This window comes from Bactrocera neohumeralis, chromosome 2, assembly GCF_024586455.1.
Source record: "Bactrocera neohumeralis isolate Rockhampton chromosome 2, APGP_CSIRO_Bneo_wtdbg2-racon-allhic-juicebox.fasta_v2, whole genome shotgun sequence".
Classification (NCBI taxonomy): Eukaryota; Metazoa; Arthropoda; class Insecta; order Diptera; family Tephritidae; genus Bactrocera; species Bactrocera neohumeralis.
In genome coordinates, this window is record NC_065919.1 from 53,329,027 (window position 1) to 53,356,278 (window position 27,252).

General features: G+C 35.7%; 2 protein-coding genes across 9 annotated transcripts in view; both read right to left on the reverse strand.

The window, feature by feature from the left end:
* Nucleotides 1–11,120, reverse strand: part of LOC126750832 (prolyl 4-hydroxylase subunit alpha-1) — a 60,086-nt gene extending 48,966 nt beyond the window's left edge. Inside the window, exon 1 of one of the 3 annotated variants that reach the window (XM_050460579.1) lies at nt 10,553–11,120. The gene's annotated coding sequence lies outside the window, so the exon portion shown is untranslated. The other 2 variants (XM_050460577.1, XM_050460578.1) reach the window with 2 other exon arrangements.
* A 2,184-nt stretch (nt 11,121–13,304) lies between these two features.
* Nucleotides 13,305–25,415, reverse strand: LOC126750820 (neutral ceramidase). 6 transcript variants are annotated; one of them, XM_050460555.1, is made up of 11 exons: nt 24,942–25,415; nt 22,236–22,495; nt 16,806–17,096; nt 16,494–16,640; nt 16,255–16,431; nt 15,868–16,194; nt 15,393–15,602; nt 14,617–14,946; nt 14,324–14,554; nt 13,886–14,265; nt 13,305–13,786 (listed from the first exon to the last, which is right to left on the reverse strand). In XM_050460555.1, the coding sequence occupies exons 3-11, from the start codon at nt 16,941–16,943 to the stop codon at nt 13,603–13,605; spliced, it is 2,124 nt and encodes a 707-aa protein (XP_050316512.1). In that variant the 5' UTR covers nt 16,944–17,096; nt 22,236–22,495; nt 24,942–25,415; the 3' UTR covers nt 13,305–13,602. The 6 variants fall into 6 exon arrangements, with proteins under 6 accessions (XP_050316512.1, XP_050316510.1, XP_050316511.1 ...); XM_050460553.1 differs by having other exon boundaries at nt 24,870–25,415; XM_050460554.1 differs by lacking the exon at nt 24,942–25,415 and adding an exon at nt 24,810–24,827.
* Between the last annotated feature and the right edge of the window lie 1,837 nt (nt 25,416–27,252).

Consider the following 27,252-nt stretch of genomic DNA (forward strand, 5'->3'; position numbering starts at 1 on the left):
CAAGGTATGGCGTCGGGTCAATTGTTCGTATAAATGGTAAAAAAATTAGTGGAGCCATTTGTATTTGAATCCACGCCTATAAACCGGATATTTAAGCAAGACAATGATCCGAAGCACACCGCAAAGGCAGTAAAGCAGTGGCTCGACAATGAAAAAAATTGAATATTGGATAGGTTTCTACGAAGCCTGGATCTGAATCCAATAGAAAATGTATGGAATGATGTCAAGAACAAAATAGCAAGCAATCTTATGCCAGTTTTTAATTATTTTTGTACTTTTTGGTACCTTTTTGTAAACCCTTTTCAGATTGCGCTATTTATGTGTCCCAACTGCCATAGAGGATATTGATGTTTTCGTCTTTTTTTAACGATAATATAATATTTATTGTGTTCGTGTTTTAGTAATATGAAAGTGAATAATTTTTAAAATAAAACGCATGCCTCTTTAAATTCATAAGTGATAAACTTAAGGAATAAATAAATGTTTCTTTTTTATTTGATTACCAAGTGCGCTATTTATGTGCCCATGGCTGTATATTCTCACATACTTGTACATATGTATGTAATATTGCAAATTAACACTGTATAATTCTGAGCGTGAAAACGAGGCAATGAAGTCACCCATCTTCTTTTCTCTCTCGAATCGTGTACTCGTATTTGTTCCCCTTGCACTGGACGCGAAATTCTGCGATTCATAAATGCTATTTTTAATGCTTTTGCTCCATTTGCAAACTAATTGATATGAGTACTGCACATTGTATGATTGTTTCAGAGTTTTGGTTTATTAATTTGCGTGTGGGTATGTAATTTACATAATACAAGTCTTGCTTACATAAATCTTTTACTAATATATGTTATCTAGAAGTTTGAAGAACTTTTTGTGTTCGAAAGTGAACAAATTGGCGATTGTGGATTAACACTAATACCTTCTACTTGGATCCTACTATTTTGGGAGTATGTTTACTCCGACCAGCCTCTATCATTCAGTGGAACTAACTAATAGCAAAGCTTATCCCTCCGAACGTTTCTGTTAAGTATAAAATGGTTTATCGATATGCATTGTATGTATGTTACGAAGATTGTTTTTATAATCAGAAACTAAGAATGCAACATATAACTTGTGTATGTATGATCTCCTGCAGGAAATTATCTACAAAAGTCTAACCAAACCTAACCTGTAAACAATAGAACTGTCTGTATTCACACTAGAAAAATAAAAATGTATCTTAGCTTATGCTACACATGCTCACCAACTTCGTTTCTGAGTAATTGTGCTTATCTGATTGGCATGTTAAATCGATTGAAACACTCCAGAATGCTTTCACACACAAATACTCGAACATACATATACATATCCATATATATATGTACATGTATGTATGTATATATTTCTATTTACAATTGCACACGTGTTAATTTCTTCTACAATTTGTGACTGACAGCGTAATTCTACTTGCAAATTCAAGTTCAAAGTAAAGGTAAATAATATCTGGGAAACCAGTTTCGCTAATAATCTCCTGCAAATTATGATAATTTAGATGTTGAAAAGTGTTTTGATTTGCTTGTTTTGAATTTACAACAAGATAAAGTCTGTAACAATTTACGATAATAATGCATAATTATTTCATTGTTTCTCTAAGTAAATCGGGATTAACTCAGGGTCTGCGCAAATTGAGTCGCAGATTATGAGGAATGAGCAACGGGGTACGTCAACCTTTTGTCAGTATGTAAACATTGTTTGATTTTGAGTAGAAATACCAGCCTATATTTGCTATATTTTAAGTTAATTAGTTTATTTATAAAATATTTGGTCATTAATATTGATTCTCAAATAATCCTGCGAAGAGGCGCAGGGGAAGTCAAATCTGAAAATGTGGGTGGCCAGTCAACGTCTGCTCTCTTTGTCATCGGTTATTTTGTGATCGAGCGAACCGCAAATGCCATATTCATGTGATATTCATGCATTTGAAGCACACATATAGAGCTAACATCAATCGATACCGATTTTCGATTAAAAACTATGTTCCAAAACAGCTTATTATTTAAATTGAAAATGGACTCAGCGCTAGAACTATTTTTTTAATGATTCCTTTTGATCATGTCTAATATAACGACATGATAATTTCGCACCCTGTATGTATTGAAGAAGTCATATTTTCGATTTAAGGGGTTACATGGGTTTACGGTCTTCTACAACACCTCTAGAATATTGTTCTAAAGTTTCCAGTCGATTCGAGTAATAGTTTCGGAGATACAGCCGTGAGAACTTGTGCGCTAGAGGTTAGCTAGACTAAGTGCGCTGTCTTTAAACGAGTTTTTCTAGAAACTGTGGTTTTGAGGTGGGTTGGCAAGATTTCTCGAGAACTACTCAACCGATCTTCATTCAATTTTATACAGGTCTTTGAGATACTATTCTTAAAGACTTGGGCGAAGGATTTTTTTTCGTTTACAACTATTTGAAAAAAAAAAAAATGTCGCGAAAATTTCACTGAAATTTTAATTTTTTTATAAAAATGTTTGCCAAAAATCCAATTTTTAATTTTTTTTCTACGTCCAAGTTTTAAGTTAAGTTAATCGAAAGAAAAAATTTTTCAAAATAATTTCAATTTAATCGGACACTGAAGTGTAACTTTTTCACCAAAACAATATTTTTTTTAGAAACTGCCGTTTTTTCAAAAACCAAAATTTTGAACTGGCCTTCGATCATTACCTATATTCATCTATTGTAATAAGAATATTTTTGGTTTTTGAATTTGAGAAAAAAATAATTTTTCATCTCCCAAAACTTTAAAATTTTTCTCACCGCCAGACACTTTTTTCGAATAAACCGATCAAACTTAGATTTTGTAAAAAACAAATGCAATCGATGTATGTTTTGTAAAACAATTTTTCACTCAAAACAAATTTTCGATTGCACCGTTTGTAAACTGTCGTTTTTCAAAACCAAAATTTTGACCTGGACCTTCGATCATTACCTATATTCATCTATTGTCATAAGAATATTTTTGGTTTTTGAATTTGAGCTAATTTTAGCAGAAAATCTTTCTCACCGCCAGACACCTGCATCATGAACTTTCTTTGTATTATAAAAATTCCATTTTAATCGGCCAATTTGTCTTCAAATTTTTTTTTCCGTGCCAAATTTCGTGAAGATATCTCATCAAATGAAAAAGTTTTCCATACACGGATTTGATTCAGATCGTTCAGTTGATATGGCAATATGTTAATGTTCGAAAACAGTTTCTAAGATTTGACAATCGCTTTTTCAAATAAGATAATTTTTCTTATAAAAAAAACTTTTTCAAAATATATCAAAAATTGAGGCTAGATACCTCATTGCATGTATGTACATATGTACATCTATAGACAGACAGACATGTTGATCATTTAGATATGTATGTATGTATATGCATACATACATATGTATGTACTTTATGGGGTCCCCGACCTTTCCTTCTGTGTGTTACCAACATCGTGACAAACTTAAAAATATAAACGTCAGGGTATAAAAATATAAACGTCAACGTATTTCAAGGACACCACCAATTAGCACTTTCATTCAATCGATGATTATGTTTTATTGAACTGGCCAAATGTTTTATTCGCTGGCTGTTTGTGTTAATTGAAAAAGTAATCGGTTGATTATTTAAGTGCCACGAACTTTAATAATTCACCGGCAAAGTAAAATGAATATTTATTGCCAAAGTTCCTTTTAAAAAAGTAACCTAACTCACATGCAACTTTTGTATATAAAGACATTCAACAGTTAGTCAGCTGTAAAAGTTATATTTGCTGAAATTCCAAAAAAAAAGGAAAAATCGTAACATACAGCTAAGTACTATATACATATGTACATACATACATACTTATATTCAAATCCAAAATAGAGAGCACAACAAAACTGACACTCAATTTCCTAAACGAAGCACTGCATTGTTGTAGTTATGTACACAGTGTCTACGTGACTTTCCTTCTAGTGTTTCATTCAGATGTGCATATATGTAAGTATGTAAATATGTATGTATGTATATATGTAAATGTGTATATATTGCATATAAGCAAGCGTATTTCAAAATAAACAAAAGCAAAATCTCAAACGCCATCAGCAGCGCTCTTTAATTGTAGAATTCATTAGCCTTACAAAGCTCCAGCCGGCGTCCTCCTACAACAACAATATATGATACTTATGTACATACATTTGTGTATTATTGTGTGTTGTTGATGCTTTGTGGTAGCGTTATCGCCACATTAACAATATTTTAATAGAACTTGGACGCGATCTGGCATTACCATTAAATATATGTACATACATACCTATGTATATCAATAAGTATATAGTAGTACATAATTGTATGCCTATCGTCTTAGTCTTTTACATAGTAGAAGAAGTCATGCCCTTTTTATACCCTGAACAGTGTATACCATATTTAGATTTTATGAAATTTGTAACACCCAGAAGGGTATAACGGGAACCTATGAAGTAGTACAGTAATGAAGTATATACTTATGTAGGTATGTTTATATATAATCATCGAGTTGATTTTTGAGATATCGATCTGAAATTTTGCACACGTCCTTTTCTTCATTTCAGCAAAATCAAGCCCTTCTATGAAATACATTTTCAATTGAGAAGCTATCTGGGCATATAATAACTTATAACGGGTGATCCAAGTAAAGCCACTTTTTTCAATAGCCTTTTTTTGACAGATCACGCGTGAGTCGTGTCAAGCTGTCATGTTAGTTTTGTTCAGTATTGTTTGGCATTTCATCATGGAAAGACTTATGCCTAAACAAGAAGTTTTGGGCTGGTCGATTGGCCACCAAGATCGCGTGATATCACACCGTTAGACTTTTCCTGTTGGGATAAGTAAAGTCTAAAGTCTATGCAGACAATCCCGCTTCGACTCTGGCCTTGAAGCAAAACACCACGCCTGTCTTTCACCAGTTAGCAGTTGAAATTCTCGAACGAATCATCGAAAATTGGACTCAATGGATGCTCCATCTGAGACGTAGCCATGGCTAACATTTGAAAGGGATAATCTTCAAGAAATAAATACCAAAGAATGTTCTTTCGAATTATAATAAACATTCTCAATTAAATTTGAAGTTTCTGTGTTTTTTCTTTAAAAAAGTAGGGAAACTCGAAATGGATTACCCTTCATTAACCGATCTATAAAAAGATCAAGATCTTTTTTATACTCATTGATACTATAAGAAATCCACCTGTGAAGGGTATTATAGCTTCGATGCAGCCGCGATTTTTCTGCCTTTCGCCGACTTAGTTGGACGTTAGCGATATCTTTTCAGATTCTCATATAAATTTAGTAAATAAATCATTGTACTTCAATATACTTATGTAGGTTTATCAAAGTTCATATAAAAAGAGTTCAATGTAAGGCAACTAAAGTTTTCTAAAGTAAACTTTTTTCAAACAGAAAAAATAGAGTCCAATAATTACTTCAGCTGATATCGGGTGTCACTTTTAATAGAAAATTGTGTGTATAATCATAAATCACACTATATTTATATGTATTACAGTCATAACTAGTATATAGTTATATGTGAATATGCAGCACACATGTGTATGTATTGAGAGGCATTCATTTCAATCAACACAATGCAGTCGGGCAGCTATCGTCATCTTCCTCGTTGTCAACCAGCATGAAAAATTAAATACAATTTGCTCATGATTCCTACAAAACTCATAATTTATATACTAAATATACTAAACATACACTTTATGTGCACGCTTGTATATAGACATAAGTATAAAAATTGTTTATGATTTCGAGATTTTTGGAATATTCGAGTACTGAATTTGCCGGCATGACCCAGCAGAGCTTTTCTAACCTAAATAAATATTGAGAGCAGAGTATCGGAAGTGCTCAGATTAAAAATACACGGAGAACTTCGTAGGTTTTTATACTAAAAACAGTGACATAGGTGAACTCTTATCTCAAAAGAAATATATTAATTGTACATACAAATGTATTTAATATTATTTTTGTGAATCGGATGCTTTCAAAAGAAGAAAGCAAAGAGCGGGAAACGGTATGTGTGAATACTTTACAGGTTTTTCAATTGTCAAATATAAAAAGGGTTCTACTTTTTAAGGTCTGAATATACACCAATCTATGTATCCGAAACATATGTACATAAATATACAGAATATATGTATTTATGTGTATGCGTACATAAAAGCTTAGCTTTAGCATGTGATTATTGTTAAATTTATGTGAAGGAAATATATATATATACATACATACATACTTGTATGTACATCCTCCGCTTCAGATAAGACATTTTCCAAAATTATAGCGGAAAAGAGTTTATTATTGAACTTTTGGTTTTGGTTTCCAGAATTTTCCTAATTTTTGGTGATAAGTAACTTACTAGAATTTTTTTTTTTAATTTTGGTATATACTAAGTAAGTAAATATAAATGAAATCAATGCATTATACTCTTGTAACTGGAAGCTAGATAATGAAAGTTTTGTTTACCTAAAACTAATCGAGATAGATTCAGAGTTATATAAGTAAATAACTAATCAGTATGACCAGAGGAGTTGAAATCCGGCCCAAGCGTTAACCTCAGTAAAAATTGAGATATTTTGTTGAAACAGGGTGCACATGTTTCTGGGCACCATGCGAACACTGGTATTGCAGATGAGTGGAATCGGACAAAACTTAATTATGTCGAGAAGAAAATGTTGAGCTGTTTTCACCTCATCTTCTTCCATACAGCTGCTGCAGATGGCGTCTGGTAGGATTCCTAGACTTACTGCATAACCTGTTTAAAGTCCCAAATAGGGCGAGGCTAGCCTTACTCAGGGCAAAAAGATAACTAGATCTCTTGCAATCGATCTTGGGCCAAAAGGCTTCCGCGGCAGCGCATGTACCGATTGTGGGCCACTACTGACTAAGCTTCCGCGAAGCCCATTTAGCAGGAAAACACAATCCGTTCCCATTCTATCGAAAGCGATTCTAGGGTGCTTTTTCTTGCTAGATCATCAGCATTACAGTTTCCTGCGATTCCGTTGTGGCCTGCCACCCATACTAGTCTTATCACAAAGACACTTGATGGTATTGTTAACGAGGTTAGGAACTTTTTGACAGCCCTGAACGGTCTGTTAATGAGTTCAAGGCTAGTATCTAAAAATTGTCAAAATCGGACCATAACTTTTCAAACTCCAGATACCGAATATGTGGACTTAGCAAAATTTAGTGGAAATATAATTTAGGATATACAAGGTCTGTCGCAAAAGAAACAAGACTGTTAAAAGAACAACAAAAAATTAATATTTGTCAAAAGTTATATTTTTTTATTCAAAGTAGTTTCCTTGTGCTTCGATACAGCGTTTAGCCCGGTTAATTAGCATTTCAAATGAGTGTTTAAGGTCATTTTTCGGAATGCTCTTGAGGATATCGGTCGTCGCCTTTTGGATAGCTGAAATGTCCTGAAACCAGTGTCCTTTCATGGGCAAATGAAGTTTTCCAAATAGGTAAAAATCACAGCGTGCCAGATCAGGTGAGTAGGGTGAGTGATTAATGGTTAATATGGAGTTTTTTGTCAAAAAATCAGTGACAAGCGTCGACCGATGACACGGCGCATTATCGTGCAACAGGCGCCAGGACCCTGCCTCACGGTATTGTGGTCGAGCACAACGAATGCGTGACAAAAGACGCTTCATAACACCAAGGTAAAACACAGCATTAATCGTTTGGCCAGGTGGGACAATACCCACGGAATCGTAAAAACAAATCAGCATTGTCTTTATTTTTGACTTCTGAAGACGACCGACTTCTGATCGTCACAACTTCACAAACTTTTTATTTCATATACCCACCAATAGGTGTCGCCACCAGAAACAGTTATATTTAAAAAGTTCTGTTTCTTTTGCGACAGACCTTGTACTATAGTTTAATGCTAAAAATTTATGAAATCGTGAACAAAAAAATTATATACAGAGACATGTTTAGATGAAGGGACTTTTGTATTTAACTATTTTAGCTTCTAAGCTGCAAGCAAGAGTAAAAATATGACAAGCTAACGTATTTTTCGTGTTTTTTGTAAAACTTTTAACAATAAATTAATTTTGATATTAATGATTGCAACATATTAAAATATCTCACTTTTGTGCTGTCAAAAAAAAAAAAAACCGTGTGCACAAAACTTCAAATTTGGTAACACATTGAATGCATGTACCCTTACTGTTGTCTGCTCTTATTTGCGTATGGTCAAACTGTATTGTTTGGTAAGCACTTGTCTTTTGTGCGGTTGCAGTTTTTGAAGAAAAAATGGTGAACAAACAAACATCTCAAGATTTACAAGCTCTTGTAGTCAATTAATGGCAGCGAACAAAAGCACTGGCGAAATATGCAAAACCACACATGGTGCTACAGTTCAGTAAATTATTGTTAAATAAATTCAAAAGACTGCTGAAGTTGAAAGGCTTGATGGTAGTGGAAAGTACCAAAAAAAAACAAAAAACTAAAAAACCAGGCTAAAAGTGAAGTTGCTCGAAGTATTGAGGCACAACCCAAAATATCCGATGTCGCTATCGCCAAGGAGTTGAAGGAAGCTGGCATAGCAAAAGTCAACCCACAAACTGTTTGATTTCACCTAATTTTAGAGCGTAAACACCACGAAACAAACCACACTTATCGAAGAGAAATATTGCGCAACTTTTATTAATATATTCCAAAAGATTATATCAATCGTAATCGTATAATTTTTATAGATCAGTCCAAATTTGATTTATTTGAATCTAACAGTCGTCGTGAATTTAAATAATATTGTCAAGCATGCTGGAGGCAACATTATGGTGAGGGTGCAACAGGTGCAAAAGGGGTACAATTGTAGCAAATGATGTCGGTAATCTTCGAAGGAATTATAAAAATAGTGGACTACTTGGCAATATTTACAAATAATTTGGCTACGTCGACAGACAGATAAACTCAATTCGAATAGTGGTTACTTCTTTGTTCAGGATAACGACTCGAAGCATTTTGCTTTAGTGTTTAAGGGTCGTCCCCAGAGTCCACACCTCAATCCCATTGAGCACATATGGGCCTATATGAAGACGAAAGCGCAAAGTAATAGGGTCAAGGCTACTCTGCAGGAAATATGGGCAAATACATATACTTCTGTAACTTACACAAAATTCGATCAAATACCGTGATTGAAGGGTTTACGTGTTTCAAAAAATCTAAATTTTTTATTGTCTTTAAATTCTACAACACTTCTAGATTATTGTCCTAAATTTTCAAGATGATCCGAGTAATAGCTAGGCTAAGTGCGCCAGCTTGAAACGTGTTTTTCTCGAAATTGTGTTTTTGAAGTCGGTTAGCAAGATTTCTCAAGAGCTACTTAACCGATCTTTATTAAATTTTACACAGGTTGTTGAGCCACAATTCTTAAAGACTTGAACGAAGTAGTCTTTTTTGATTACAACTATTTGAAAAAAAAAAATTTCGAGAAATTTTAATTTTTTTTGTGAAAATGTTTGCCAAAAATCCAATTTTCAGTTTTTTCCTTCGTACAAGTTCTAAGTTCAAGTTTTAACTAAAACACGTATTTTTGCACTTCGGATGATACTATAAGGAGTTATTCTGCCAAGGCGGGCGCATCTTTTTTCCGAGGGGTCATCATAAATGGCGTCGCAATGGCCGAGTTTAAAATATTTTTTTTCCAAAGTTTCAGAATTTCTTTGTTAATATTGTATGTTTGTAAAATAAAAAAATATTTAATTTTTTATATGAGAAAAAACCTGTAGAAAGAAGGCTGCTTTTTACCCGAGGAAACCTATGTAACCCCATAAGTCACTGCAAATTCAAAATATGTAGGTATGTATCTCCCAGCACAAGTTATTTTTTTCCCCTAAGCTTAGCTACAAATTTCTTTCCAAATTTCCTCAAACCCTACAGAAATCAGATGCTTATTGACATATCAAGTTGGCAGTGCATCGCCAGCGCTGATTATAAGTCAAACCAACAGTTTCAAACAAACACATGCATCTCTATTTACATATATACTAACATGTATGTATGTACGTGTGTGTATGGATGAATGTGGGGCACCTCTATGGAAATTTCGATATTTGCGTTTGCACAAGCGTTTACCTGTAACTGAAGCACCGTCGATGAAAGAATATCTGTTAAATTTCCCGTTGAGCTACTGCAAATGAAGCTACATTTATCTGCCAGCACAACACAATTTACATGCTTATGTACCTTAATGTTCGTACAAAGCGAATTTCATATGCATATAATTCACGCATTCAGCAGCAGGGCAAAAACAATAGAAATCTTGAACGCGCTTTTAACGCTTATTGGGGCACCACAAAAGTTACAATAAAAGTAACATCAGAAAACAACAACAAAGCGAGGCGTTGCTAAGGCTTATAAACAAATCGATAAGCGCTTACTTGACTCCGGCCTGACTTTCTTCGGCGTAACTGTGCTCTGCGTGTTTTTTCGTATTTTGTTTTGCCCGCACGCAATTTACCGGATAAATTCTATAATATTTACAAACACACTTTTCTTCGTACCTACAAATTGCTTTACGACTTTCGTTGTTCTCTCGCCCGCTGGTGTGTTTACTCGTGTATCTTTTGTTGGCTTCTTCCCAGCTCTCCTTGTGCGCTCTCTGCACGCATATGTGTATGCCTTTTTGCTGTTGTTGTAAGTATCTTTGGTTTGGATTTTGTCTCCTGGCACACGCGCTGCACTTGACCAGCGTTGACTAATGACCGAACACAATTAATGCACCCACAATATAGATTGTATATTTTTTATTGTAATTATTGTTGCTTCAGGAATTGTCCTCGTTTGCCGGACGCACACCCACTTAATCACAAACCGCACTTATGTATTATATGTACATATGTATGTATGCATGTACAATAGCATCCAGTAGCACTCGCGTTTATTCACCCTGCAACGTAATCTAACAACTGACTTCTAGTACGCCGACATCACTGATATAAATATTCAATTTTCCAAGCGCGTGAAATTATTTTCTTTTTCGTTTCTTTATTTATTTATTGAACACAGTCCGAACGCGCATCGATTTGTACGCGATTCTCAACTTCTTCCCACTTGGACTGTGTCGCGCACTGTGCTGGCTTTTATTTAAGTTGCTGAGATTCACAAGGCAAATTTAGTGTGTGGTGAATTTGCGCAAAGCCATTCTCTCTTCAATGCACCATAAGTGTGGTGTATAAAACGTATGGAAAAGAGTTGTTTTGCTTGGCGGCTGCGAGCATTGCAGTTATTGTGAGCATAAGAATTTGTTGTTATAGCATTGAGCAGCTGTTGGGTTTGCTACCACAGCTGTTCCAAAAATAATACTATTTAATAAATAAAAAAACTATTAGAAATGGGAAAGTCGAATATCGGGGAAAAATGCTTTTATGTTTCAAAAAACCTCAATTTTTTTTTTTGCTATTTTTATGTAAAAATAGATTTAAAAACAAAAACTAATTTGGAAATTCGACGACATGAAGATCGGTTTTTGGAATAAATAATTTTTTTTTAAGTTAAAAAAATTATACATATTTCCCGAAAGCTTTTTAAAAACAACGGTAGTATTAGCAAGCACTCACTAATGCAGTAAAATGCAACACTGTCGGTTGTGCGGTGTAAAATGTTATCATTTATGCCTTAACCAAATTTCACAAGTACGCAAGGCGACATCTAGCGGTTAGTAAGGCGGATGTGTAGAAGCAATAAACGGAAATAATAATTTTATACTTGAAATCTAAAGTACATCGTTGAGGAAGATTCGTGCCTTCCAACACTTATTGGGTCGTGAGTTCGAATACTTAGTGTGAGTAAAATTTCGCACAATGTACGAGGGCTTCCCGATAAGTATTGGTGCATGATAAATATACTATCGTGTAGCTCATTGGAATAGTGGTCTTTCTGGTGTCGGAGAACTTAAGAAAATGGGAAAAGAACAAATCGGTCAGTTTCTCGAATGATGTTTTTGAAAGGAAGGGCATCTCGCATTGAAACAAAGCGCCTGAGATACTGATATACGGTAACTCGTCTTCTCCATTGGCGAGCGTCGTTGATTTAACGTTTTTTGAATACGGAGGATTACGTGGCAAAGGTCCACCATCTCGTATTAGCAGACTACCGAGCAAATAGAGGTTATGTGCGCTCCCGCGACTTTTAATCGCAAAAGCGATGAGCTCAGTAATACTATATGCAGCTCCAGTATGGATACAGGCATTTGACATAAAATACAGCATGAAGAGTAACAAGCGCTTTCCGAACTATAGTAGTATATAGTATATCCAGCGAAGTAGCTGAAGTTACAAGCTGGTATGCCGAATTCACGAGATAATATGAGCTATCAGCGCCAATTACAGAAATTTAAAACAAAGAGAGGAGAGAAAGAAAAGCAATAATTGGCAGCAACGACGGAAAACCCCAACCAAAAGACGGTGGATCCACAGACTTATGCCTGACATCCGTACATGGATAACTAGGCAACACGGGGACCTGGAATTCTATGGGTGCTTCAGAGGCTATCTATATAAATTTCAAACGGCGTCAGTCCGTATTGTTCCATGTGTACAGAGTGCATAGAACACTCCGAGCACGTGTTTTTCCATTGTGCACGGTTTGTAAACATAAGGGTAAAGTTAAAAACTGCACTAGTTGGTAGTTGAACAGTTATGTGTCAGTCCTCTGCTAAGTGGAAAGCTGTTCGCGGAGCGGCAACTTTCATCATGACTAAATCAAGTCAGCTACAGCCGAATAGGCGTTAGTACGATTTTGCTATAGAGCAGACGTAAAATATCTTGTCACTCCCACGAAGTAATATCCTATCTGGTGGTTCTGGTTGAGTGTCTTGATTTGGGAGTAGGTTAGGCTTAGTGGATTAAAGTTCCGCATTCCGGCTTTCGATGCCTGCCCCTACTATAAAAAAAGACCACCGAGATAGCTGAGACAATAAGTAGAAGATCGCTTATTAGAAAAGGGTTAAGTGACTTGTGAAATAAGGGCCCCATTTGCAAAAAATGTGCTCTTTCACCATACAGAGCTCTTTAAAATATATTTTTTAAACGGGTTTAAGTCATTGGAACATCACTGGGAGCTAAGGAAGAATAATTCGGTAAATAAATCACCATTTTTCTGTTGTATGCTAAGTACTTATCGGAACGATCTTGTTGAAAATTTTACCTAACGGTGGTCACTGCAGTGCTGTCCTTCGTTTGCTTTTGATACGATAAGACTTTGCCCACTCAACTCATGTGATTTATAACATCTGAAGGCCTAACACCATTACAATAAATTATTGGTACAACAGTCGTTTATATATTTATTCCTACATTTTCCATTATATAGTATATACACAACTAACAATAATAAACAAATAAATATGTGTGTATGTATTATTTGTATGGCACTGTACCACACACATTGTACATATTTACAAGTACATACAACTTGTTATAAAAAATTTATATGCTTTACATATGTACTATATAGTATGTAGTTGAGAAGCAGTAACACCTGATGAGCGCAGTCTCTGACTAGTAATCCAATCGTCGTCCGTCGTCTTCTACATGTGCAGACATATAAAGCAGCGATTAGTCTTCCGTCACCAAGAATGAGTTCGAAATGCCTTCATATGGGAAAATGCCACCTAAAATATACTTGTAATTGCCGAAATGCCGAATGCGATATTCGCCGGGCAGAGTGTTAGCGCCGATGGTCCAGTGAACGTGAATATCGCTGAAGCCGAGTATCAGATGAACGCGCTCCCAAATGAATCTATAGATATTAGAGAGTACAAATAATAAAAACCAATAAAATAATTGATGAATGAAAATCGAGTACATATTTCTCTTGATAAAGATAGCGTAAACTTACTTCGTTTCCCAACTGGCATCTGTATAAGCGACCTTCCAACGTTCTTCGTTGATCTTACGCTCTACCGCAAAGTATGTCTTCTCAGGGAATAGATTATTACGCGGATTGCCAGCAATAAAAGTGACTACCACAGTTTCATTGATTTGGTACGACTTTTTGGGTTGCAGCTTAACGAAACCGAAATCCTTGCCGATCGGATGACCATCGAAAATGACGCCAGTATTCATCGACAGCATGCGATCATTCATGTATGGTGGTGCGGGTCCCGGTGGCAGGCGCTCGCCACGTATCATTGCTTTCGTCAATTGCTCGAAGACATCCATATAGATTGTATGCGTGTTCGGACCAAAAATTGTCGATGCTGCCTCATACCTTTGGGCCTAATAAAGATTGTGAAATTAAAGTAAATTTTGCTACCAACTTTTGCAACGAACTCACTTGATACTCCTCCGGCGTTGTGATATAACTAGTATAGATATTCGATAAACCGGCGATAATGACTTCCGTATCTTTGCCCCCAGTCGCCACAGCCACAGCGCTAATCTTATTACGCAAACGACGTCCAGCCATTGTGGTGAATTCGCCGGGCACAGCAGCGAGTATCAGATCGCCGATCTTCAACAGCTGCGTAGACACAATTTTCGGTTGCCACTCGTAGGGGAATGTCGCCTGTGAAAAAATGAGAGTTCCTACGTCAATTCTTAATTTTTACCACAAAACTTGTGACCAACCCTGCCAGTTGCTAATAATATGGGCTTCGGCGAATGACAGCTGATGTCTTCTTGTGTTGGCGGCACTATGAAATCACGCACCGCGTTCCACATTGCGTTGCCGGTAATGGTGCCCTGTTCAAAACTAAACGCGCCCGGTCCGTCCGTGGTGCCAGCAGCAAAACTGTAACCCATGGCGGGCAGACAACCGCGTATCTTGTCCAGTTTTTTTTGTAGTGGATTGTATGTGGTGCCATTATAGTTGGGCATATCGATGAATTGGTGAATGTAGGCCAACTCGCCGACTATTTCACGACTTGTCGTCTCTTGACTGTTATCGTTTAGTAAGCGCTAGAAAGCAAGGGTTATATAATTTTTATTTGTATTTTAAATTAGAACTAAATTTAGTATTTAATGCCATTTTCTCAACTGCTTTCACTAACCGTCGGTTATGACTATCTAAAGTGTAAAGGGCAGTTATTAGCCTTTTTATATTCCTGAGAATTTTTGGGGAGCAAATAGACTGTTTGAAGTTAAGAAATAGCGAGTTCATGATCATTCGCTTGCCGAAATTAACTCACCATCATATTTTTGGAAGTTGAAAGTAGTCCCATCTTCATGTTTTTTCTTTTGGTTTGCTCACCTCCTTTCATTATTTTCAAGCATATTGAGAAAAGGCATCAGAGTCATGCAGTCTTAATCGCATAGTAAAATTCGACACATCATTTCATGTTGCTCTCATTAAAAAGCAGTCGAGAAAACCCTACTAAGTCTTGAAGTCTAAAAAGTTTACTCACCAAAGCACCATAAGCTAAACGACTTGCTATAATTTCAGTGCTTTCAAACATATCGCGTCCGGGACCAGACGCAAAACACTCGCCTTCTTTTTGTGGACATTTCGAAGTAAGTAGATCGCAATCATTACCACTAATCGAACACTTAGGACCCATAATGTTCGGTGACACATCGCCCAAATTCGACGAACAGAAAGCGCCAACAAATTTGCCCTGAAAAAAAACATAAATTTTTGTTGAAACCTTTTACAAAGTAGAACATTGTGGAACAATATATCGATGAGTTCAAAAATAGTTTAAATTCAAACTTAGGCATTTTGAAAAGTTAGCCTCTACGTTGGGTGGAAAAATATTATTAAATAGACGGTAACAGACTGAAACTTTTTTTTTTTAATTTTTGTACATGGTCAAATATTAATTTTGAGTTCGACCGATTTTAGAAAATGTTGCTTGTGTTAAGGCTGGTATAAAGGCTTACTTTTCCGGGTACTTTATTCGTATTGTATTCCTTCTCCAAAAGCAGCGAAGCATAACCCATATTGTCAGAGGTCACCAATTTGTTCGTATTATTCATTGAGGTCGGATGTACCGCGTACCAATTGAAAGCGCCCAACAAATTATTCTCCGAATCGACGAAACGCAATTGCGTCAGCACCTTATCCACATCGTGCTCATATTGCGCACGTTCCTCCACGGGATTACGCAAATAAGACGTTGGTGAGCGATTAATGTTCACATTTAGGATAGTGGTTCTTGAGAGGAAGATCCTGCCATCGACCATATTGTCGGTGGCGCGTTTGATACTCTGAGAAAATAGTAAAAATTCATAATTTTTTTAAATTATTTAAGCCTTCAATAATCTCACCAAGTAGCAACCCTGCACAAGCGCCTCGAAAGTCTGCGGTACGAAACCCAAAATCGATATATCATACAATAAATGCATGAGAAAGCCGCCGGGTGCGCTGTGAGTATGCGTGCCGCTGATAACCACATTATCTGCCGTGTAAATATCGCCATAGCGCGCCTGCAAACGTTTCACCACCTACAAATAAGTATATAGAAAGTGGAAATCTAAGACAAGATTTAATAATTTTTTAATTTCACCTCGCGCTTAACGCCATAACCCATCATGCCCGCATCCACGGAGACGAAGGCGACGCGCTTGTGGTTGTCATCCTCGACAACGAAGGCGCGTGCAAATTGGCGCAAGTGCAGACCGCGTCCCACTTGTTTGAGGTTAGCATAACCCATCTGAGCAATAAAATAAATAATAAATATTGTAAGCTACATATTTATAAGAAAACTTGTTGTTTTGTTTAAAAATACAAGCAAAATTATTGTAACTTAATATTTAAGAATAACAAAAACAAAAACAATCTACCTTTTATTAAAATAATTTTCAATCAATTCACTTACGAAATGTATTTCCACTGGTGGTCCCGTACTATCCGCACGTCCCACTCCCACCTGATAAGCACTGACACAGCTCCATAGCACGCCGCTGAGGCACAGCGTGACTAACGCCACGAGGATTACGCGCGCTTGCCAATGCATTTTTGTTATCTCCACACAATTTTATTTATTTTCGATTTTTTCACTAACTTCCTTGCTTTTCTTCGTTGCTACAGTTAAAAAATATATAAATATCTGAAAATATAAGGGAACTGCATTTGCTCGCTTGCTCCCTTCTCTACGGCTTTGCGGCAACTGAAATTGGAAGCAAGAAAGTAACCTTTTTATTTTCAATGTAATACAATTAAATAAATTCATCATCATCATCATCATCCCTTATGGTTGAGTCGCACTTCGCTAAATGGCGCAGTTCACTAATTTGCTTTCAGAAATCGGATTAAATGTGCATGTGTATGTATGTGCGGAAAAATGCATTTGTGTGTGGAAATAAAAGGAAAAGTGTACAAACACGTACATATGGTATATACACAGAGGAACTGCATGCAACAGGTAAAATACAATGTATACTAGTTTTTCTTTAAAAGACTGTATTGCCTTGATGGCTGATTTAAGGCTAAGCACGTAGTAAAGTCTGAATTCCCCGAAGCGGTGGTTTGAGTTTAGTGAATAGCCAGATTTCGCACGGAGCTAAGTCAGGCGAATACGGTGGTTGGTGCACGATATTGGTTGAAAATTTGGAGAAAAGCTCACGAAGAATCATTTCGTGGTGCAAAAACCCAGAGTTGGCGGCACATAATTCCGGCCTCTTTTTACGAATAGCTTCGCCCAAACGACACATAACACTCAGATGGCTTTCCTTGTTAACAGTTTGGCTGGTCCAAAGAAATTCGGAGTACACCACACCTCGATAATCGAAAAAAAAAACATTTAAAACTTAACCTTGATTTTGACCTGCTTTGACGTGGGTTTTTCGGCTTCGGGTCACCTTTGCCACGATATTCGGGCGACTGATCGTTTGTTTCCGGGTCTTAAGCATAGACCAAGATTCATGGCCAGTAATAATACATTTCCTGACATCCTGGTAGTTGAAAAGGATTGTTTCACAGACATTAACGTGACGCTGTTTTTTGAAAAAAATTGATTGATTTTGCAACCAATCGTGGTTTCACCTTTCTAAGGCCCTAACTGTTAATCGTCGCTTCTCAGGTTCTAATTCCTTTATTTTATTGATGTGTTGATCATCAGTTCATATAAGGTCATGATAGCCGCCCTGGACGTGGGTCGTTGCCAACGCGTTCTCGACCCTCTTTAAATGATTCAATCAGAAACACTTGCTCGCAACAAACAATTATCACCGAAAGTCCTTCCCAACATCTGAACGTTTCGGCATCAGACATTTGATTCCGCACACAAATAGCCGAATGCACTTTATGTACTTCAGAAAGACAAGCGTATAGTAAACACTAAAAATTATTTTGATCTGACATTTGGCACAGATGTCACTGACAGTCATACCAAGCTAGAAAAAAATATTGCGATGAATGGGTTTTCGCGCGAAATTTAAATTAAAAAGTATTACTATTTTTTGGCCATTGTGGTATAAAGACAACTAGAAGTTCGAAAATCATTGTACTATTGGGTATATGGGCGCTGAGAGAAGTGCTGACACAACCATTTGTGCCGATACAACCCATTTGTGATCCACATACATACCATTGTTAGAAAATGATTATCTCTGAATTTTAATTATACATATATCTCATACATTGATCGATATTTGCAGTAACAAGTTAACTTTAGATACTGTGGTCCAAATATTCGGTGCCACTGGGCAATATGACATACTCTAAAGGCAAAGTTTCATCCATTTACATTAATTGCTTCTTCATCTGTACACTAGAAACGAAAGAATCTGATGGAATTTAAAGTTATGTTATGAAGGAAGTAGGCGTGATTGCAGTCTGACTTCGCCAATTTTCGCTCTGTCACATAGGAATGTGAGAAAAATGTCATGTACCAGAGTTGGTTGAAATCCATCCAACGTCCAGCTTTTACCCCGGCCCCTATTAAGCATTCTTATATCATATCGGCTGAAAAATTTTTTGTCTCTGGCATATTTACTCATTAACAACATCCTAGGACAATAGGCTGCGGCAGTCAGTTAGTTGAATGGTCTGACTGCTGCCTTTAACTTGCAATAACTTGAAGATTTGCGAAATAATGACTTAATCTAACTATTTTGAACAATTGTTCCAGAAAATTTTTTTTTCTGTTTCCAACTGATAAAAAATGTAAGTAAATATGTTTCAAATCACAAGTATTAATAGAAATTAGTGATAATATGAGACTGGTTATGCAAACCACTTTTTATGCGTTATTACGTTATTATTTAATATATGTTTTTAGTGTGTCACCGCCTTGGTGCTGTTAGTAGCCGTGTGTACTACGACTACTTGAGATCTGGGTTCGATCTCTGTTTCTACCAACAACAGAATGTGTGTTTACAGTATGTTACAAGTTCTGTTTTCAGAAACAGAACTGCTACTGAAATTGCGCTTACTTGAATGTATGTATATCTAAAAGTATATAGAGTGGATAAACCGAAATGTATGCCTTGATTTAACAATTATCTCATATATTCATTTTCATATATACCATATACAGTATGTACATACCTTTATACGTACGTATGCATGCACTTACATATAGTGACACCTAACACAACATTTCGCATTTTCAAGTTGACTTTTATAATTTTTGAACATTTTCAACTTTAAATATACGCACAAGGCGATATATGTATACATATACATATGTTTGTATGTATATACATACAAATTGCAACTGACAGCCACACGTGAGCGCTGGGCCAAGTTAACTACATACACACTTAAATCTAGTGTTTGCATTAATTCTTGAACCGCGCGCCTGCAGCAAGTTTTATTTATTTTTTTTATAACTCCTCATTATTATTATTTTGACCACTTTAAGGTTAGCTTAATTATTATGTTAAACGTGTAATTCGCACCGGCATTTGTGTTATTAAAAAGGCAAAGTTCAACTCGTTCGTTGGTTCGTGTTTTGTTTAATTTATGAATTTGAGCCACGATGGGTGACATTGAACACTTGTTTTGCGTAAAGTGCTAATGGGTTCCAACCTCTTCGCACAATCTCGCGCTGCGAGGAATGTTATATAATGGAACGAATTTGTGTTGATATCATTTGCAGAGGCAAGTTTTTGGTGGAATTTGAATTTCGGCTTTGCCTTTGATTTGGCTGTTTGGTCGGGTTTCCCATGATTTTGTTGCGTTTAGTGTTGTCGTAATAGGTTTGTTTCTTATCACCAAACAAAATTTTGCGCAAAACTTAATTCCAAAGTAATGAAGAAAAACTCCCCACAAAAAAAGCAATCCGATCCGATATATCCAATCCAATGGTTCCAAAATCACTAAATTTTTTCGAAAAACAACGTCGCGTTAACGTCTGTGAAACAATGCTTACCGACTGCCAGGATGTCATGAAACATCTTGTCTTGGATCTATGCTTACGACCCGGAGATAGATGATCAGCAGGCGGAATATCGTGACAAAGGTAAGTTGAAGCCGAAAAAACTACGTCAAAGCAGGTCAAAAATGAAGACAGTTAACTTCAAGGTGTGGTGCACTCCGAATTCCTTCCTACCGGCCAAACTGTTTTTACAACAGTCAACAATACTATTTAAGTGTTATGCGTCGTTTGCGCGAAGTAATTCGTAAAAAGAGGCCGGAATTATGAGCCGACAACTTGCATCACGATCAATCACCGTCGCATACTGCATTGATTCTTCGTGAGTTTTTCGCCAAATTTTCAACCAATAACTTGCCGTAACCACTGTATTAACCAGTTTTAACTCCATGTGACTTCTGTTTAGATAGCAAACTCAAATGACCGCTTCGGGGAAACTATTTTGAGTCTATCGAAGGCATTAAACGTGAATCGCGCCGCGCATTGAAGGCTATTCCGGAAATTGACTTTAACAACTGTTCAGAGGAGTGGAAAAAACGTTGGCACAAGTGTATTGGGGCCAAGGAGGATTACTTTAAGTGGACGATATAGATTTTGAAAAATAAATTAAGAATTTTAAAGTTGTCAACAAAGTCTTACTATTTTTTGCTCATAGTAGTATATACTTTATATAATCTTCGACGATTTAGATTACGATTAGCGCCAAATTTGCTTGAAATTTTGTGTCTCCTATCGAATCGCAGCTTCGAAATTTTACAAAATATTGCAGAAGTATTTTGGGTAGTCCAATTTATCACGAATAAAGTATTTGAATAACAACGAAACATTCAGTGAAGACCGTGAAGTCATGGAAATGTTAATGCCGATAAATTTGGAAAAGTTAAAGAAATAATACTTGCAAATCGTCATGTTGGCATCAAAGAGAAACAGAGCATTTAAACTTCTCTTATGGATCGACTCTGCACATTTTGGTTAATAATTAGCTTACTACGCGACGTGGGCTTATGAATATGTCGTCGAAGCTATCCAACAATCTAACGAATGGCGCTACGCTGAAAACCACCCCATACATGGGAAAATTGCATTAAGCATTGGCATGGTTGTATTGTCTTGAAGCCTATTTGGACGGTGAAGAAACAAATTTTGTAATATTTCTTTTGTCAGTATTGAAGAATTCAAAATGTACATATCACTTTTTATTTCTCTAAGTAGAGTTATTTTAAATGTTTAGTACAACTTTTTCCGCAAATTTCCGAAAAATTCGCAAACTAGTTTCGCAGATCGAGTACTCGAGCACCGAAGTTATTGTAAAATACACAAACAATTAATTAAATAAAAATGCCAAACGTCACATAACGCTCAGTTTTGATTTCGTTGCATCTTTTTACTGTCTCCCCTGTCACTTCTCCCTTATCACAGCGCCATAGCAGGTGGCATGACCATCAACGCCGGCAACTAATGACACCGGCTAAGTCGCTCATTCATAAATACACACAGCTATGCAGATACATAGTCACATACATACACTTGTATATATTTCATATATTATACATATACGTTTGTTTGATGCTTTTATTTACACCCATTCGTACGCCATTACACACAAACTTGCTGATTTACAAACTCTATTGTTGATAATTCGCATCTGTATATACACAGATATGTACATACATACATATATATGTTTGTATATATGCATATACGTACATATGTATATATGGATGTGTGGTACGTGTGATTTTGCGGTGATTACTTAAGGCTACTCAATTGAGTAAAATTACGGATGCACGTATGAGCATTGGATGCTGGCTTTTGTGACTCGATTTGGGGCCTATTAAATGCGAATATTTTCGCGCCGACGCTGCTGAACTTTTATTTATTTCATTTCATTTTATTTTATCTTTTGATATCTTGTTATTATTCTCTTACCACAGCTACTATGCATGTCCATATGCCTGTGTGTTTGCGTGTATGTCGAGTGTCGTTTTGGTGGTTTCCTTTCGTTTGTCCAAGTGAATCGAATTGATGTGATAAAGTATTTTTGAAGCTTCGCTTTGCACTGTGTTTATGGTATATGCGGTCTTCGAAAATCGCACAGTTTGGTTATGTAATTGCAGTTTTTTTAATGTCTTTCGAGCTATAATCTTGTTTTACACATTTTTATAATGTTTCATGGTTTTCTGTGAATTCTGTTGTACAAAAATATTTTTAGTTTTTTGTTTTACACATTTTTATAATGTTTTATCGATTTCTGTGAATTCTGTTGTACAAAAATATTTTTAGTAATTATTTAATAATTTATTTTTAATATATTTTTTTACACATATTTCGGCGTTTGACATTACTTTCATTCCTTTAGTTCTCGTTATATTTTACTGATTTTATTTTTTAATTTTAAATTTAATTCTTAAAATTGTTTTTGTATATTTCTGTTTTTAAGAGTACAAATGCAATATCGAACCCATATATCGAAATATTTTTTCGTTGGTATAACTGTCAGTGACATCTGTGCCAAATGTCAATTAAAATAATCATAAGTATCTAGTATACGCTTGTCTTCCTGTAGTACATAAAGTGCATTCGGGGATTTTAACGATAAGTAAAATTATTCAGCAAAGAAGTTCCATTAAAATTTGTGTGCGGAATCAAATTTCTGGTGCCAAAACAATCAGAATGTTGGAAAAGGCTGTGGGTGATAATGGTTTGTCGCAAGCAAGGTTTTTTGATTGGTACAAATTATTTAAAGAGGGTCGAGAACGCGTTGACGACGAACCATGTTCAGGACGACCATCAAAATCAACTGATGATCAACTCGTCCATAAAATGCAGGAATTGATGACTGAGGACCGACGATTAACAGTTAGAGATCTTACTGGCATCGTTGGAATGTTGGAATGATCAGTAAAAACCATTTGGAAAGATCATTTGGGGACCTCAGACAACTGAAAGCACGATTGGTTACAAAATCACTCAATTTTTTCGAAAAACAGCGTCGCGTTAACGTCTGATTAACAATGCTTTCCGCCTACCAGGATGTCATGAAACGTGTTTTTACTGATGATGAGTTATGGATCTATGCTTACCCCGGAAACAAACGATCAATCTGCAGATTATCGTGGCAAAGGTTAACCGAAGCAAACGCAAACGACCGTTTTGCTGCATTTCTTAAATCGGATGATGATGGTAAACTAAGACTATAACATGAATCTACTTTAAATTTTTTAGTCTTAGTAACATCATCTTCTTTTCTATGGCTTCACAACGAACACATATACCAGTCCACGTCCGATCTCCGATTTTTATACTCCCAAATACTTGCTTAATAAAACTTGAAACAGAGAAATTCAATTACTTTTCGTTTATTTCTAAAAGAAAGCCTCAATTTTAAAGGTAATAACCTTCTTCAATCATTTTTTTATTTAATTTTAGCGTATTTATACAAACTGCATACAAATCAATGTTTTACACAGTTATTACCAGACTTAGTCGGTTTTAATAAAGTGACAATGGCACAAAAATCACAGTTTGTTGTTGCTGGTCTTTGTTTCAATAGAATTTTTGCTCATTAGAGCACATCAAATGCCAGTTAACTTGGATTTTTGGTTTTTTATTTTTTTTATTTCGATTTTTTTATTCTGTCTAAATTTACTTTCTTTTCATTTAATTATTTATGTTTATTTTTTTAATTTTTTTTGCTTATTTTATTTCAATATATTTATTTTTTATTTTATTTTATCTTATTTTATTACATATTTTCTTGTTTCTTTTATTTTTGTTTTCTTTTCATTTATTTATTTTATTATATTTATATTTTTTATATTATTTTTTTTTTTAATTTATCTCATTTTATTGATTTATTTATTTTAACTAACCCTCGTTATTTTATTTAATTATATTTATTTATTTTATTTTATTTAAATTTTTTAATTATTTTATTGTAATTAATTATTTATATTTATTTTATTACATTGTCTTTATATTTTATTTTAATGTAATGATTTTTTTTGTTTCTTTTATTTTGATTTAATTTAACTTTTTTTCATTTAATTTAATTTTATTTTATTTTACTTCAGTTTATTTAAATACATTTTTTTTAATTTCGTTGTTAATTTTTGTTGTTGTTTTTTTATTAAAATTGAAAGATTTGCAAACTGAAATTATTTAAACTTTTTTTTTATTTTATTCTCCCCTTTATCACTTATGTATGTATGTACATACAATGTACAATTTACTCTACAAGAATACTTTTATGTATATACATACATAGTTTCATCACTAAGAATTTGTTTTATGTATATAACTTTTCAAAAATCGACGATTAAGTTTAACTGTAATTCTTTTATTTAAAATAATTTTCATTTAAGCAGCATTTCGCAATAATCAATTACCCACAATGTAGCATGTACATATGTATGTATATAATCAGAGTAAGTAACCACACTGAGATGTCATATACATGTGTATATGCAAATATTTATATACATATGTATGTATGTATCCCACCACTAGTAAAAACGAATGCGCTTAAAATGTTTTCACTGTAAATTTGGTTTGTGTTATCACCATTACAACTGAACTGCATCAATGCTGATAAATTAATTATTTATTTATGCATATGTACATATAAGCGCTTACAAAGCCAAAACACAAGATAATCAGTTACAAACATATATGTATGTATGTATGTATATTATATACGATATCCGCCCGCAAGCGCCGAACGCTATTCAAACACGCGCGCAACTTCGCTGTGGTCTCTTCTAATGGTTTGACATTGAAAGTCCGACATAAAATCATTCACCGCTTTCCGATTTCTTGTTATTCACTTTTTTAACTTATATTTTATTTAACTTTATTTCAACGCTTTTTTTAAATATTTATTTTTCACATTGCACTCTGCGCGCTACAACGATTTTTGACTTCAACTTTTGTGACTTTTTTACGTCCGTCAATCGTTTTTACTAATTCACTAATCCAATTGCACCACCCTCGATGGCATTTGCATAGCAGTTAGCTGCTAGTGCCTTGCTTGTTTAATATTTCGCAGCGAGCGCGATTCCAAGCGACCGCTTTGTGTCCAAGTTGGCGACCGTTTGCGCGGCCACACTGAGCGCCAAAGCGGAGCAAGCCATCGTTCGTCCGCAGTCGCCCACTCTGACCGCGGCGCGTCGACGATTTATGAGATTTAGGGCTGTTGCAACGCAGCAACGTAGTTTGCGCCCATCGTCGACGGTGTTTAACGATCATTAACGGTTCTACTCGGCGGCGAAACCGTGGAGCTTTGTCCGCTAGCTGCCGCGCTCAGCTCGGCTTAGCTTAGCATAGCTGAGCTTAGCTCAAATGTTGCTGTTTGTGCTTTTAAGTGTGCGTGTGTGTGTGTGTGAGTTCAGGGAGCGTCAGCGAGTATGGTCAGTGTTGATGACGAAGACTCTTTGTTTAATTCCGTGGTCATGCATTTGTATCGTTTGCTGACGGAACAGCTGTTCGCTGGGCTTCTTTGTTTCGTGCGCATATCGAGTACGTGATTGTTTTTCTTGTTGGCACTTATGTATGTATGTGTGTTATTGTTGGCTGCGATGACGTTTTAATCGTGCTCCGAAGCAACATACATACATATGTACATATATTTTGAAAGTTTTAACGAAAAACTAACTATCCGACAGAAATGAATTCAATATTCGATTTTTTTAAGAAAACTACTTGATGAAATGTTTTAAGCATTTCTGGAATATATGTATGTATGTATGTATTTGTTCATTCACAATAAGTGAATATGTAAACAATTTCAAAACACGATAAAACCTTAACTTCGGCTGCACCGAAGCTACATAATAAACGCTTCACAATTACAAAAGATTAATTACAAGAACTTGAATTCGATCGCTACATAGTACATATATGTACATATGCTATCGGGATCCGATATCGACTTTCAGATCGATATCTCAAAAACTTAGAGACTATTTCCCGTATATACAGACAGCCGGACGGATAGATAGACAACAATGTGATAGTGTTTAACGTGGGATCCAGCTGGCGACATTAACAAAAGCACAACGGATCAATACAATTATCAGCGCCCTGAAAACTGGGTAACGATTTTCAGTAAATCTTGGCATGGACACACTAACCACCTTCTCGATCGCTACCGGCATACATATATGTACTCCATTCACTATGTAGTTATTCCCGCATTTGGGTTTTAACCACAGCCACCACGAATCTCCACAAGGGCCAAACCCAATGAGCAGACTGGAGCTTTTTTGGGAGAAAAATTTTGGTATTGACCTTGTAGTACAAAGTTGAGCTTCCATACAGCCCTGGACTGGTGATATCTCAACAAACTTAGAGATATATTTTTCGAGTATATAAAGACCCGTCGGACGGATAGACAGACAGATGAACACGGCTAAATCGACTCTGCTCGTCATGCAGATTATTTGTATGTACGAGTATACCTTAGAGCGGGTTGATTTACAGAGAGCCGAAAAACGACAGTTTAGGAAAAGAGCCGAGAAAGGAAGATCGGCACACACAACCTCTTCCTCGAAAGGATGAACTGCCACAAGAGCTGCCGCAATGTCTGAACTTGGTATCCCGCAAAGTTGAGCAACACCAAAACCTCCATCAGAATCGGGAAGAGTATACGGTCTCCGTCGCTTCCTTCTGGGCGTTATTAACTTCGTGGCAAACTTAATATGCCCTGTTCAAAGTTTAAAAATTATTTGTTTTTGAATTACAACTGCAACCAATTTCAAAAATGTAGTTTCGAAAAAGTTTTTTTTTCGAATTTTCTTTCTAGCTGGGTCCCATTATAGTATAATCTTCCAAATTTTCCGATATAATTTTGAAATACTATCGGCATTTTACTTCAAAATAGCCTCAATGTCGACGGTATTTCTTCAGCCTTCTTAAGGTTATTGAATCCATTATCTTTAGAGTGTCA